At 39.5% G+C, this 15,849-nt stretch overlaps 1 protein-coding gene across 1 annotated transcript; it reads right to left on the reverse strand.

The window, feature by feature from the left end:
• Positions 1 to 1,676: 1,676 nt before the first annotated feature.
• On the reverse strand, positions 1,677 to 14,821 carry CHRNB4 (cholinergic receptor nicotinic beta 4 subunit). Its single transcript, XM_009948062.2, has 6 exons — positions 14,767 to 14,821; positions 9,959 to 10,104; positions 8,096 to 8,140; positions 7,860 to 7,969; positions 3,877 to 4,849; positions 1,677 to 1,817 (listed from the first exon to the last, which is right to left on the reverse strand). The coding sequence occupies exons 1-6, from the start codon at positions 14,819 to 14,821 to the stop codon at positions 1,677 to 1,679; spliced, it is 1,470 nt and encodes a 489-aa protein (XP_009946364.1).
• Positions 14,822 to 15,849: the final 1,028 nt, after the last annotated feature.

A 15,849-nucleotide genomic window follows, 5' to 3' on the forward strand; every position in this document is an offset into this window, starting at 1 on the left:
GGCGCAGTTATGGCGCATAGAGGAAAGGGAAAGGAGGGGAGGATGACAGTGTTACACCATTCCTTCTAGCATACGACCTAAGGGAGATGCTGCTGCTGCTCACATAGCCTCACCCACCCCACTTCTGGTACTTTTTCATTGCATCTTTCCTAGGCTGCTGCACGTCAGGCCATGCTGCGGTGCTCAGGCCCCTGGGAGAGCATTTCCAGTGCTCAGGGGTGGAGGTGTGGGGTTGGGGTCTGTGTCGCAGCAGTGCTGGGGAGTTCAGCGCATGGGCAGGGAGGGAGTGAACCCAGGAATCAGCAAAGGTCCTGGAGTTGCTCTGAACAGTTGGAAAGGTGATGGTGTAGCTGTCTAAATCTATGTAGTTACCTGTAACTGCCTGGGAACCGTGATCTAGGTAGAGATATAGGTCAGTTTTGATGTGGGCAAATAGAGCTGGAGATGTGTTCATCTGTGGCTTGTTGAAGAACACAGGTATAGGTGTCAGCTAATCCTCCCCTAGCACAGATGAGCCTCAAATCCCCTTCACAAGTAGTAGTGGATTTTAACAGTTTGTTCACAAGTTATTAGTTGTATCTATCAATGGTGGTAAAATTATTATGTCTTCTGACAACGTTCTAAGGAAAAGCTGAGATTGGTTTCACTTGAAAAATGCCAGGAGCCCACTTCTCTTTTTGCAGGTTACAAACTACCTGGAACAAAGTGTGGTGGGATTGTCCTGTGATGGGAGCCTGGGGCCTTGATCTGTCCTTTGCCAAAGACTGTGCGTGTATTACGTTCTTTCCTAGCTAATTTGTTGAGGATTATACTTAAATCCGCATTAAAATCTCCCCAGCAGAAATGCGCAGGTCTCTTTGTTCTCGGGTGTCTTCTCATCATTCTGGCTGCCTTTCACAGTTGTCTTCTCTAGATGCTTTCCTGTGGTTTTAGCTTTAGATTCATGAAGGTGTGTATGAACCCCAGTTACATGAGCTGTTAAAGTTGCAGGAATATTTCAGGACTAAATCTATATAAAGGAAAATTTTACATTTTATTTGTATTTCGTCACTGAACAGAGTACATACGTGTTTGCTTATCATATATTAATTTGGCCTCTGTTGATCAATCAGCTATCAGACATGGCGAGGTGAGAAACCCATTACCTCAGAAGTATGTCTCTGTTTCTCAATTGGGTTTTAAATGCCATACTCAAACAGCTTAACAGTGATTCCACCTGTAAAGCTCTCTATAAAACAGACAGAAGTAGTTTTGATGCATTTGAAGTAAATAAATGTCGTAGCAATACCTTCTTTGTAGTAGGGAAATTGCAGTATTCTAAGGAAAGAAAATGTCCTTTCTGACATAATGTGTGCAAAATACTTTTTAAATAATAATCTTTGTGAGCCAGGATGGCATCTTGTACAGCAAATGCCTTTCTCTGTAATGTTCAGTCTTCAAATAATTGAAAAAAGGGCCAAGATATCACCAGATAGACTGAAGTAATTGGAAAAAATAGTAGTTCTCTGGCTTTGGTTTGTTCCTTATCACAGTAAGTCAAGTTCTACTTTCCATTTCCCTACTCTAAATCTGATGTAAAAGCAACTTAGTTGGCATCTCTGCGGATTTAACGGAGGGGAACTGAGAGCAGAATGAGACCAAACATCTATGTAAGTATTGACAATTTTAAATGACAACTAAGGGTTCATGGCAGCAGTGTGGTTTTGAAAAAGTGGCTGCAGAAATAATCCGACAGTCCCCAGAACACAAACAAGGACGAATATCCAGAGAAACAGCCTGTCCACTACCATGGCAACATACTTCCAATCTTCAATGACCTGGAAGAAAAAGCCAATTAAAGGTATTAGCAATATATCATATTCTTTTGCTCTTCCTCTTGCTAATGCCGAGTTTTTGTTTATAAAAATAAAAGGAAACAAATCTCAAGGTTCAGGGAATAAACTGACTTCAGGCTTGGGAAGGGATTTTTCTCCTACAACCATTCTGGGCAGTGGAGAAAAATACTGTAAATATTTCTTTGCTGTCTTGGATGCACCAGGCACTGAGCGTGGCCGCCTGGTGGAAGCCAGTCCGGAAGGAATCACAGTATAATCCAATTAAGGAATTTTTTTCTTTAATTTTAGTTTGCAGATGCTATTAATCTCAGTGGACAAAAATAGATGGTGTTTACTGCTGTTAAACAAGGTTAGCTTCAGCGTTCTTATCAGCAGTCATCTTAATCAAGGGTTTTAATGCATATTAATACTGTTGGTTTTATTAAAATCCCTTTTTGCCTTGCATATGTTGTCTGTGAAAGTCATGGCCTTAGATTCTGTTCTCAAACTGAAGTGACTGTTAGGCTGTGATTGTGAAGGGGGAATACAGCAATCTTCATTTGCATCTCAGGAATGATTGTTTTTTCCTCTCTTATTGATTCTAGTTGCACATGGGACATCCTCACCTCAATGACTTTACCATGCTTGTCAATTATCTCATGTCCTATATTAGAATATCACGTATTTTTCCTTCAGTGCACACTTTTAATTTCCACTGCTGCTAATGGGAAATGTGCACTCCTGAATTCAGACTATAGTAAATTTACGTGAGCGGTTGTTACCAGATCGTGATACTGAAGGAGGAAAGCAAAGATTAAAATTATGGGTCTAGAAAGGTGGTATCAGAGGATCCTGTGTGAGAAGCATTCAATTAATTTTCAATCTATAAAATAACCTTGAAAATTGTTCTTAATATCAAGTGGAAGCTTTATAGATCCTTTAGTGTGCAACACATTCTTGCAAGAGTTTCTGAACTATTAGGAAACTTTTTTTCTGCTCTATGAAATCTGCTTCTGTTCAGTCATTTTCAATGTTTACAAGCTCATGTCTAATGTTAATAACTGATCTTCTTTATTTATATTGACAGTAATTTCAGTTAATAGAAAACATGAACCACTCAGTGGCATGCTGCTCAAGGGAATTCTGCAAGATTAGAAACCAGACTTTATTTAATTTGCTTGGCAGAGGGAGGGAGAGCACAACAGGAATAGAAAACTCAGAGTCTGACTGGGATCTCTGTTCTGACTGGATCAGAGTGAGGACACTGGTAGATATGAGGATGATTTTTCCTTACCAGGGGTGCTTGTCTAAACAAAACTCTGAGCCATCTCAGTTTTTCCAAGCATTATTCACAGTGTATTTATACCAGCTTTAGTGTGCTAGCTAGTAGCACATGAGTAGGACAGCAGCAGCACTGCTTAAACGCGTCCTCGATAAAGTGCTTCTCACAGCCAATAAGGAGCCTGATTGAACTCAAATGAAAGAAGTGTCTGTGCTGCTGGCATTAGGATTTTGTTCCAACCCATTGTGTTTGCCATATATGGACAGATATCTTCATCTGGAGGGGGTGTTTGCAAAGGCATTTTACCGATTTTACTAAATCCTTCTATGCTCAGTTAGGTAAATAAATACTTGAGCTGCAGGTAGATTGTTTCTGGTTAACGTGGCCCAGCCATGCGTTGAGTCACAGTCTTACTGAATACAATGGGGAAAAATACTCTTTTTCTGCCCTGGAACTGAATGTTATTTTTTTCCCCTACCAAACGCTACTTGAATGTGAGAACACAGCTTTTTCAAGGATGTTTCATGACTTACTGGGCAATCAACATTCTGTCTTTGTAGAAATAGCCATGTTGCATTCCAAGAGAGTGTCGATGTTTACCAAATTGCTATTCATTAAGTTCTTTTAATGGCAAAAATTATTTCCTCCTATAAGCTATAGCTGGAATCTCTCTAAAAACTTTAGAATAGCTAGGAAGTTCAAATGTGCTTTATGAAGAATAGCATGTTACAGAGGAGAGGAAGTTTGGAAAGACTGGGATGATCTCTCATTTTTACTTACGCTCTGGTCATTGTCATCACTTTTCATGTGCTCTGCTATAAAACTGACTCCATCGATGGCTTCTTGGACTTCAGGAGAAAATTTCGTGCCTGTTCTTAATCTGAAATCTCGGTGACTGCTGATGTTGTCAAGAGTCTCGCTGTTTTTCATATCATATTTTTTGGCAGAGGTTGTATTCAAAAAATATGTGGAGTTCTTGTACAAGTCGGCTGCCTCCATACAAGGATTCTCTGCTTTTGTCTTTTTGCAGTTACACATCTTTTGCCGTGGAGAATTATTTTCCGGACGCTTCATGAACAGATAGGCTGGGAGTCTTTCAAGGAAAACCAGCTTTACCCAAGGAGGCATAGTGTGAGTACTTGGAGATCTATGGTGGACATTGAGTACACAGACACTGGTGACTATTGAGAAGGTCACTAGTACCATTGTAAACATGAGATACTTCCCAATCAGTGGAACATCTAGAGATGTTGGAGGGACTATTTTGGAGATCAGCAGCAAGAACACAGTCAAGGCAAGCAACACGGATATGCATAACGTCATTTTTTCACCACAGTCTGAAGGCAAGTAGAACACCAGGATGGCTAAGGATGTAATTAGCACACAGGGGATGATAAGATTGATGGTATAAAAAAGAGGTTTCCTTTTAATAATGAAGTCATATGTCACATCGACATAATTGGGGTCCAGAGGATTTACAGTCCTCCTTCCTGGGAGCGCTACAATATCCCACTCTCCACTTGGTGTAAAGTCGTCCATGCTTGCCATGGAAGTTTTAAGCACCATATCAATTTCTGTATGATCATATGTCCAAGACCGGAACTTTAATGTGCAGTTTTGTTGATCAAATGGGAAATGCTTGACTTCAATCTTGCAGGCGCTCTTGTAAATGGCTGGTGGTAACCAGCGAATGCTTCCATTATTCTTTACAATTGCATTTGTGTATAGTGAAACTTCGTATGTGCCATCCGCACTAACGAAACAAGAGGACAGAAAAAGGAGAGAAGATAATAAAACGTTAAGAGGAAAAACATAGTTCAAAACAGAAGAGCTCGGACGGTGTCTTGTGGGTCTCAGTTGTTTCTAGAATCCAAGTTTAGTAATATTAGTAATATTTTGAAATCTATGCTGTAGGAAGCTATAACTTGATAGGGAGCTTAATGTATGCATTTCTCCTCATCAGAGAATTGATATTTGGTCCAACACTTACAAAAATTATTTTATAAAATTATTATTAAATAAGAAATATGCATCTCTATCTTATCCAAAGAACTCAAAGTATTTTGTAAATGTTAAAGTGATTAAGGCTTGCTACCTCTCTGAAGGCTGAGTAGAAGTGAGATCACTCAGCATGAAAATGGAGGTACCTTTGATCTGGAGCACAGCCACTGCTAAGAGCACACAGCAACACTTCAGAATTACTTGAATGAGGCAATAAGGATGAACAGTGTCAGTTAGAAATGCACGGAGAGTATAGGCAGCGGAAATGTAATTATATGGTTTATAATTTATTGCGTCACTCCAGTTAATATTTACTTATTACAAAAAACAGAACAGACAAGCTGCAGTGTTCTTACTGCTCACAAATAATCTTGGCTTTGTATCTTCTCCAACTGCCAAACTTCCACCAGAAGAGGTGTCTCTCTTATGATGGGCCCTTTAATTCAGGGAGAAGATCATTATCAGTTGGTAGCCAGTATCTTCTACTGTCACGTGTCTGGGCAAACAACTTGGGGCTCTTTAACCTATGAAGTATCCTGAGGTAGAAATGTGGTCAGCTGCTGATAAATATTATTGAAATTTAGTGTTTCTGAGTGTATTCATTGCATCTTCTCAAGTGTACTGTGCAACACCTTTCAAACACAGCCAATCAGGCTGCCAAAGGAAAGTGTAACAGTAGGAAGGAACAACTATTTGTGACTGTCTTGCTTGACAGATGAGGAAACTCAAAGGTTTGTTCATATGTTGATCAATTACTGTTATTAAAAACTGTGTTAGCCACTTCATTAGACTGCAAGGAAGAGTCTGAACTGGATACATCCCACGTGCCTCCTTTTGGTAGATATGTATGTAAAGAAATGCACATAACCTAAAGACAGTGTGTTATCTGCAAAAATACGGGACCAAACTCACTGTAAGTGTAAACAAATTACGTTCCACTGACTGTGGTTAAATAGGACCCTTTTATTTGAATGGAAATGTGCTCCTTAATGAATCACTTCTTTGTTGACAAGACATCATGGAAAATAGCAAGACCTCAGCTCTAAGGTTGATTTTTCTTTTTTCCTAAGCAGGGAAGTGCTACAAGTATCCAAGGCTTGGCACATGTATAGCTGTTCTCCACATCAGTTACCTTTGGCTCTGGAAAAGCCTTGTGTTGCAAACCCTGGTGCCTGGCACTGAGATGAGATCCTTGCTGCTAATTCATGTCGGCAGTGAACCAACCATGATGCAAAAGTGAGTGGCTACAGCGTCCAAGGGTCATTAGTTCATTGCCAATAAAATTGCTGATTTTTAGTAGAGAAATTGTATCTTATTTATCATGTCTGTATCTCCTTGAGTTAGATTTACCATTACGCTGTACAATGTACTGGGTAGACTCCTGGGTGGAGGATATGTAGGTTCTTCTTGTGGCTGCTCCTGGCTCAGCTGTGGGATAGAGGCTGGGCTGCTGCTGTCTTGGTGCCTTCTGCAGTCCTGTGCACAGGCTACATATGGACAGAGCTGTGGGGCACGGGGATGCTCTTTGTGTTTTACTTAGCACCTTCTTGAATGGACTGGTGCCTATGCAACACTGCTTCGGCAACAGAAAGTTATGGGGGTTATCCTTTATCTAAAATTTTAATTTGAAGCTTTGTACTAATGTAAAAATCCAATATGGTAAGGCTAAAAGCTTGTTCCCGTACATTTAAGAAGCCTTTTAAAACTGTTTCTTTCCATTCTTACAATTCATTAAATGGTATCATTTGGGGAGTAAGGAAGAAAGAAGCAGACAGCGGGGGCGCAATTTACCAGAACAAGATTTGACCAGGCAGAGTACATCCTAATCCACTGTCTGAATTATTTTGTGACTAATACAATAGTTTTAAATATTTCTCAAATCTGATTTCCAGTAGTAGGATTCCAGGGACTTAACTCAGTTATATATAAACTTCCTAGGTTTCCCATCTGTATATGTTCATAAACCGTCATGTGTTCACAAATTCATTGGTTTTCAAATTATAATGAAAGTTTTGATTATTTTTTTTCCCAGAGACTTGATATCATCCGCTTCAAGGCTTTGCTAGAGACTTAAAAACAAAACAAAGCAAATTAAAATTCAGTTAGCTCTTTGTTTGAAAGAAGAGCTGAAGTATGGTCTAGCACCAAGCTTTTACTTTTCTCAGTACTGTGAAGAAACAGGGTCAAATGTTGACAGATTTATTAGGTATTATTATAATTGATTATTTAATAATTTATGAAAATAGAACATAATTTGGGTTTTTTTAAATGAATATTAACTCATGGAGTTCTGGTATATGTGATGTGGTGGATTCTGGTCTGTGGTGGAAGGGTGCAGGGCAGGAAGAAATAAGAGACAAAAAACGTAGCTCAGAACCTAAGATGTCCAGTAGAATTCCAGATGTCTTCTTGCAAACACGACCAGTTAGAATTCATGCTTTCCATATAGTCTAGTTTGATGTCGATCTGTGTCTCAATTGTGAGCCTTGACATGGATCCTCTGGTGTTGCAACGGCTCACACTGCAGACATGCTCCAGGTCTGCTGCAATTTTTTTAACCAGAGACCTGTTTTTACTAAGATTACCATCAAGGTCAGTTCCCCAGTCAGATACACTTGATACCGACTAGAAGTTTACAAAATTCAGTTTTAGAATTTTATCAGACCTATTTCATTGGTCTTGTTTCTTGATACAGAATGTATCTTGAAATGTTTCTTGAAACATTTGTTCACTGTCTGCATAACTACAGAAGTTTTACTTACTTGTTGTAAAGCACAATGTCTGGCAACCAGATATGTTTTGCAGGTATTCTCAGCTTATTTATTCCTTCATAGTCAGAGGGCTTCCAAGCCAAACGATAATCAATCCACTCCTAAGAGAAGAATTGTACAGTAGTGATGGGAATATCCAGACCAGCAGTAACAAAACAACCTCTGTGATGAAGTGAAAGTGGTCGCATTTGTGGTTCGCAAGAGCGTGCCCCTGTGGGTTTGGTTACCTGGTTCAGCCAGACGTTTGTGGTCATGATCTGCTCCCGTTCATTCTGCAGGGAAAAAGATAAAAGTTGTCCTCTAAAATGTTTCACTTTATTGCAGTAATAAGATTTATACAGTGGGCTTTTGAGAATATTTCCAACTGCGCAGCCTGATTTCATCTAGAGTATTTCACGTCAGGTGTTTCTGCTGGTAACATGGCCAGTCTTATGCACGTAATGATGATAAATAGTAACCCCACAAGTGTCGAGCTCCAAGTGGCTTTTAACAAGGACAGTTGTGACTGGAGTGAGTGTGGCTGTTTGGGAGCAATTACCACTACTCTGCTGAGCTGATTTCTACACGCCCCCCCCCCCCCCCCCCCCCCCGCCTTCCCTGTGGATTCGATTTGAAATAAAAGGCACACTTGACCACGAGGAAGGCTTAGATTAACTTGTGTGAGGTTTATGTAAGGTTTGCGATATAAGCTCTCAGCTGGCAGGCTCTGCCTAATGGAACTGCAGTCTCTGTGGACAGCAGTCCAGAAGATGTGTCTCTGTGCCAGATCTGTGTGGCTGGGCCTCTACTAAAGGGACAAGATAGGAGGTCAAAGAGTCAGGAGGATTTTTGCAGGAAAATGAGTTAATTCTCTGATCCTGAACGTGCTCAAGATTGTTAGAGCCTATAAGATGCCTACTTTTGCTTTCTGCTTGAAGAGTGAGGGTGTGGAGGGATAGGGACTGAGCTGTGCCATTCTTTACCCTTGCCTGTGCATCTGCTCTGTTTAGGTTATTGATCACTGGGGCCTCTGGGGGGTAAGACACATTGCTTTTTATGCCCAGAATCTGCAATCTGGGAGAAGACTATGCTAGTGGTGGCACTGCACTGTGTGAGGAGGCGTGTCTGTGTCCAGGTGGAATTCTGGAGAGAGGGAGCACTTGTCCCAGCGTTGTCTTGTATACATGACAGTATATTCTGTATAAATCAGTCTGCATGTGTATATGAAAGCTCATCTGTTTATGCAATTTCCCTTATGTTCCATCAGTGTCTCTCTCTTTTCCTCTTGAATTTCAGAATATAAATTATATGGGTCTCTTAAAGTTTGCAGCAGTCCAGTCACTAGCCCGTACACAAATTCTGGCAGAGAGGCAGTCATTTGTGTCCTTTTTTTCACCCAGGGAGAGAGCAGCAGAGCTGAAAGCTCCAATTCGGGAAATTATTCCCACTTGTGGTGCTAGATGTTGTTCTGATTGTAGTTAATGCTAAACCTCTCTTGGCATTGGGGTGTGTATTTGTACCTTGGAAGAGCTGTTAAACTGTGTGAGTGACAATGTCTTTCAGACTCATTGAAGTAATTTTTATTGAATATGAGGAGTTACTTACATGAGGATTGTTTTAACCATGTTATGCTATTCCAGCCAGAACTAATGTGTCTTCTTCTTTACAACATTTCACTATTCTTTGCTGATATGCCTGATGTACCATGAGCTTTTGAGCTGGCTTCGTAGCTTGTTTTCAGGCCGTTCAACCACATTTCTTTGATGCAAGCAGCAGAAGATGGTTTAGCACAGTTTGGGATAGATCCTGACCTGGTGTAACTTACTGTATCTGTACTGAAATCAGTGGAATGAATTTGATTTTTTGATCAATGGATTTTTATGGAATGAAGATCTGGCTGCTGTCCTTTGTTGCTTAGGTATAGATTGATCTCCCTGTTGTAGCTGCATTCTGAAGTATAAAACCACAAAGTCATGTGTGTGGGCCCTGCCTACTAAATATTACTATGTAAACTAGAAAATAACAAGGGCATAGTAATACCAGTATGACTTTTACTTAGAGTGCTGTGCAGGTAGTAATGAATTAAAAGGCGTGGCCTAATTTGAACTTACCACGCTGATGAGCTGTGCCAGGGAAACCTGCAGTTCTATAGATACCAACTGGGATGAGTTGACAGCTGGTCGAATTAACTTATTGTACCTGTCAGGACTCAGTAGGTGGTTCATTAGCTTTTCTTCAGCATCTGCTGCGGTGCTTCCTGTAAAACATCACGTAACAGGGTTGTAGAAGGGAGACCAAGTGACATGATGTAGGGATCCCAGAATTTCTGTGCATCAGATTGTCTTCATGAAATAATGAGGGCTTTTGGTTTTCTAAAGAATGTAGGCTTGTGTGGACAGAAGGATATGGTGCTTGCACCAATATCTTTTCTGCTGAGGTTGACTGTCTTTCACAGAGCATAGATCAAAGCAGATAAATCAAAACCCATTGGTGGTTTTTTTCCACAGTAAAATGTGAAGCTCAAATTGATACATACTTTTGGGAGTACGTTCAGAAATAGAAACTGGGAGAAAACCACACTCTTAATGACAGAGGAAGAACATTTCAACAGTCCAAATGCAGTGAGTCCAGCTTCTCTTTAGTGTCATAGGAGACAGAGTTGCAGGCACATGTACAAATTGAAAGATCTGATCTGTATAGGCAAAACCAGGGGATGAGCTGCAGGATTCACAAGAGTTTTTTAAGGATTGGGAGCTCTTTGGTAGCTAGTGATGTTTCTGTTTCAGAATGATTTTATTTGAAAACCTGAGACAGTATGTATGCCTTATTTTATGTGGAAACAAAACCTGATTTACCGACTAGCACAAATACTGTAAATCTTAGATGGCCAAAGCTGGAGTTCAGTGACTGCAAAATATAGTATCTGCAGGATACTATCAAAAAAGCCTGAACATTCTCCATGGAGCAGAACAGCTTATGGCACAACTGCAGAGGTAACTGCATTTGTTCCCATGTTCTTGCATGTGCTTTTTAAAGCCATTCTAGTGGACCACTGTTGACCACATAATGACATTGATGACTAAGGTCCTGGTAACATCCTGCCAACAGAATTGACCCAGAGAGATTCTGCTGTGTGTTGGGTAATTCTGTGTTGTGTTATACAGCTGGCAGTGATGGACACAGGTGTTACGAAAACAGATTCTAATCCAGTTGACAGAATGATTCTTCCACAGGGAAGGGCACCTAACTCAACCCGAGATAGAGCAGAAATGAGGATAGTGTCCCTACAGCATACTTGCTTCATTATTCCCCAGAGCAGTCCCACACAGCACGCAGTAAAAACCACTAGCCATGTGAGTATTTTAAATTTGTGGTATATTAATTTCTTCTGATTTTTTTATGTTGTAGCATATTCATGAAATCCAGAGAAAGGCAGACATCAAAAGGCCGGGATCATGTAAGCAGCCAAGTTTGTGTGCATTTCTAGAAGGTACCTAGTTTCCGTGTGAACTGGTCTGTAAGTTGCTAGGGGGAACAAGTCTGTCTTGAAACTTGGTAGTTCTGAATTCCACTCAGATTTAAAAAAATACTGTAAGAACATCTTGTTTCTGACCCAGTAAGAAAGCGGAGAGACATAAAAGGAAGCATCATCGAACAGATTTTTCACATCTAAGAACAGCTTTTACTCAAGCTCTGGGGAAAGGTTGAGATAAACATAAGGCTTGTTTTAATACTTTTAAGACCAGCATATGCTATGGCATTGGTATCACAAATTTTGTCACGTATCCTTAACCATAACATTATTCTTCAGAATAGGCTTCTCAAATACTTGCCAAGCCATTTGGGAAAACAAATTTGGATGATTACATCTGTATTTGTTGGGTTGGTTTGTTTTTTGATTCACACTTGCTTTGTACCTCCCTGCAAATCATTATAAAAGCCCTAGTACCATGTGATATTTTAATTTTACAATTATTCTCGATGTAAGCCTGCCTAATCAAAAGTATATCAAGCTAGAACTATTCTGATCCTTACTAAGGTCCGGATTCTATTTTTTCTTGTGTGTTACAGTCAAAATAGAGCTAAACTTCATACTGTGAAGAAAATGTGGCTACATTCTAAGAGTGAATAGTTCTGTGTTTATAAGAATAGGTCAGAAGCCTTGTGATAGCTAGAGAGAGAATGTTGGTTAACATTATTTTATTGGTTTGGTTTGGTTTTGTTTTTTAACAAACATTCCTGCTGTTGCATTTGTAAGTGACATAAGCATGCTGCCATAATTCAGATATAAATAAATTGTAATTTGGTTTGTTTCATGCAGTGGTCACTGAATGCTGCTAGCAAAGCAGAGAATTAGTCTTTGAATTGTTAAATATGTTTTCACTGTGTTGCCATCTTTTTCTGTAAATATTCTAGCATATGGAGTATTTGCTAAACAGTGAGTAAAAAGTAAAAACTGGAGAATATTTGCACAAAGCTAATTCTGAACTTGTAATAATCCTGTTCTCTGAAACCTGGTTTTAGCAGTCATAGTCGTCTGGTCAGCAAATCGAAACATACTGTGGGGTCTGCATGTCTGATGAGAACAGCTCAGATTTCAAAGTACTGACTGTCAATAAACTTTATGCAGATGAACGACAGGCCACAACTTAATTATAAAAAATGATTTGTTAAATAGTGCATCCCTTTAAAAAAATTATTTTCTGTTCTTAGGGAAGGGATTCCTGTAATGAATAATTCTTTGTAAAATTGCCATCCCATCCCAACTTTTAAATAACTTGATCATCAGAAATAAAGATCGAAGGCACTACTCTCTCATCTCACTCGGATGCCTGTACCCAACACCACTAGATGTCAGCAGCGCACCGCCTTAAAGGTTGCTAAAGTCAATCTCTGTACATAACGTGTAAAAATGAGTGATACTTGTATAATTTTTATAATCTATTTTCCATTACCAATCTACATATTAACCAGATGGCACCTAATGAAAACAAAATTACTAGGCATTCAAGTTCATCTTGAGATGGATTTCGTGATGTCAGTAGCCATGCATTTGAAACTTCTGCTGCTCGGAGTTGCAAGAAATGGAAGTGCACAGTTTCCCTTGCAAACTGTGGTGTTTTTTTTTTTCTTTGAAATAGCAGTAATCACCAGAAATGTTGCAGAGGGTAGACTGATGCTTTTAGACAAATTAATTTAACAAGAATGATGAAGCAGTCCTAATTTGGGGATGCAGTATTTTTGTGTACTGAAAGCAGTAATAGAGGAAACACATTAGGGTGGGTCCTGAGCTAGGAAAATTGTTTTAGCTTCACTAAATGCGCTACACATCTGCTCCATGACAAGCGAGCTGCCACATAATTTGCAGTACACATTCTGCAGTAAGTTGGGGTTTTTTTGGTTTTTTTTTCTGCGGGAGTATGACCATTACAAAAAAAAAAGCATTAGGATGCTTCCAATTTCACAACAGAAGAAACAAAACCACAAACCTCATTCACTCCCCTGTGCAAACTTTCCCTTTTACATGGTCTAACTTAAATATATAAAATGAAGTAACTAGTCATCCTGTGTTATGTTGGTTATTTTCAGTGTAATGACAAAATCTGTTGGAGTGATTTCCACAGATCAAAATGCAGAACAATGTGGACAAATACAGGCAAGTGCACTGTTATCGTTGTCTAAATTATAAAATTTCATAAGGCATGTTTCCTCCATTTTTCTGACTCCAGTTATTTTAAGAAGCGTTGAAGTAGCATTTGTTTAGAAATTATATATTGTAGCATATGTTGTCATTTTTGTTCTTTCCTCTGTCACAAGTAACTTATGTGGATCACGGTGGCATCAAATTCCCATCTCTAATTAGTAAAGAGCAAGCGAGAAGCAGCAATAAGACAATCCCATTATCTTCTCTGAAATTACTTTGTGATGTTGTTACTTCTCAGCATACTCTTGAGTAAAAAGATTTATATAACCTCTTAGAACAACGCACGCCAATTTGGAACGCTTATTTTTCCAATGGAAGTAGTGATGAATTTACTGTATTGTAAAGACTATTTTAATTTCTACACTGCGATTAATGCAGATAAAAAGGAAATACTACAGGGATGAAAAGTTTGTAATCTAAGAATCGAAAGTAGGCCCTCACTCTTCATTTGTTACAAAACAGATGTTTTCTGAAGTTGCCTTTCAGTGACTGAACAAAACAAAAAAACTGCAGGATGAATAGGTAATTATGGGAAAGACATGATTTTTGTCTCTGTTCAATTTCAGCCAGTTTCACTCTGAACACTTCAGTGGAGTCTCTCTGTGGGAAGAAGCTCCCATGGTAAATGCACTGTTTCATGCTGCTGTCAGGCTGTGCGTGTTGGCTAAACCATGCAAGAAATCCTGGCGGACTGAAGTAAATGTTCTTAATGCATGTTTGCTTTTTTTTTTAAGCATATATTTACATACTTCAACTTAATTTCAACATACTAATCAAACAACTAGGAAGTATGAACTTTGCAAAATATATAACTTGAGCCAATATTGTAGAGGGATGAGATCTGTCTTATTTATGGTTCATGTCATGGTTCATTTTTTATTTTTTCACTCTCAGCACAATACCTGCTTTTCCCATCACAGATGATCCTCGGAGCATCCAAAGGGATATTATTTAGTGATTATCACTGTCATCTCTAACTGTTCTGTTGTTTTATATCCAACTTACTGTCTCTCCATATCCATCGTAATGGATTTGCTGATGCCAAACAAGCCAGAAACAACACTAAAATAATCAATTTCATGCATCCTCTTAAAGTCTGCAACCTACTGAGGTGGTAGATAAAAGTGATCTGAGAGCTTATATCGCAGTCCTACCTCCTAGCCCCGAAAGCTATCCCTGTTCTGCAAACTGTAACTGAAAGAAAAGATCACTTACCGTTAAAATAAAAGGAGCCCACTACAAAGAGAAAGAGGGTGTATGTATTCCTCATGGCAATAAGAAGAAGAGGAGGATTACTATTCTTCAGTTAAGACAGCTGGCAATAGGCTCTGTTGTCAGGGATGCACAAGGAAGACATGTAAATGCAAACCTGAATCTTGGAGGTATTAAATGCCTGGAAAGAGACAGACAGTAGGACCTGGCAGAAGCATTCTGCAAAGTGGAGTTTTCGTGAGCATAGTGGTCCCTCCCCCTTTGCAGCTGTTTAAAGAGCTTTGTGAAGAGGAAAAGCACATAAGAAGAGGGAACATAATGTGATAATGTTGAAATGAGGAAATGAAAGAGCAAGCTAGGGAACATGATCTGCAAAACACAACTGCTTAATTCTTGCTACTAGATAACATTTAGAAGGCTTTCTGGTTAATAAGTGCAATGGCTGAGAATAGCTGTGTGAAAAGGGCTGGATATAACTTTGTGCCATAAGACCTGTTAGTGAAAGACACGTCAATAAATTATAGCCCTAGCAGAGGGTAATTTTCTGTGTCAAGAGAAAAAGTTGATTGCCTAGTGCTAACCCTTTTCCACTCCAAGGCCCACACATGTGATCTCTCTAAACAACAACTCCAAAAGGCTTTTTGGGAGCAGCAGGAGAGGGAACAGAGGATTTGTTGTCATTAGCATTTGGCAGGATTTTAAAAAGAAAGCTAAAGCAGCCTGTTGAGAAACAGCAATAGCTATAAAGACACTCCAGAGGAGCATTAGAGAAATTGTATCGAAGTCATCTTTTACAGCTGAAGGGTTCAGCAGAGTATAGAGTATCATGTGTTTTGGGACTTGCCATGGGAAGTTTTGTGTACAAGGAAGGGGAAAGAAGATCTTGCGTGCCCTTTGCAAGCGTTGTAGGGCAGGCTGAAATCCCTGGAGAGAAAGAAAAGGTGATAATCTTCTAAACACTGTTTTATCTCCATATTGAGGTTCCTCTCTGCTTCAGCTGGCCACAGGATGCAGTTCTGCTCGTCTCATCTCACAACAGTCTGACACCATTGGCTGGGATGGAGGCTTTACCAGCATAACATACCA

Source organism: Leptosomus discolor, chromosome 11, assembly GCF_034619465.1.
Source record: "Leptosomus discolor isolate bLepDis1 chromosome 11, bLepDis1.hap2, whole genome shotgun sequence".
In the NCBI taxonomy this organism is placed as follows: domain Eukaryota; kingdom Metazoa; phylum Chordata; class Aves; order Leptosomiformes; family Leptosomidae; genus Leptosomus; species Leptosomus discolor.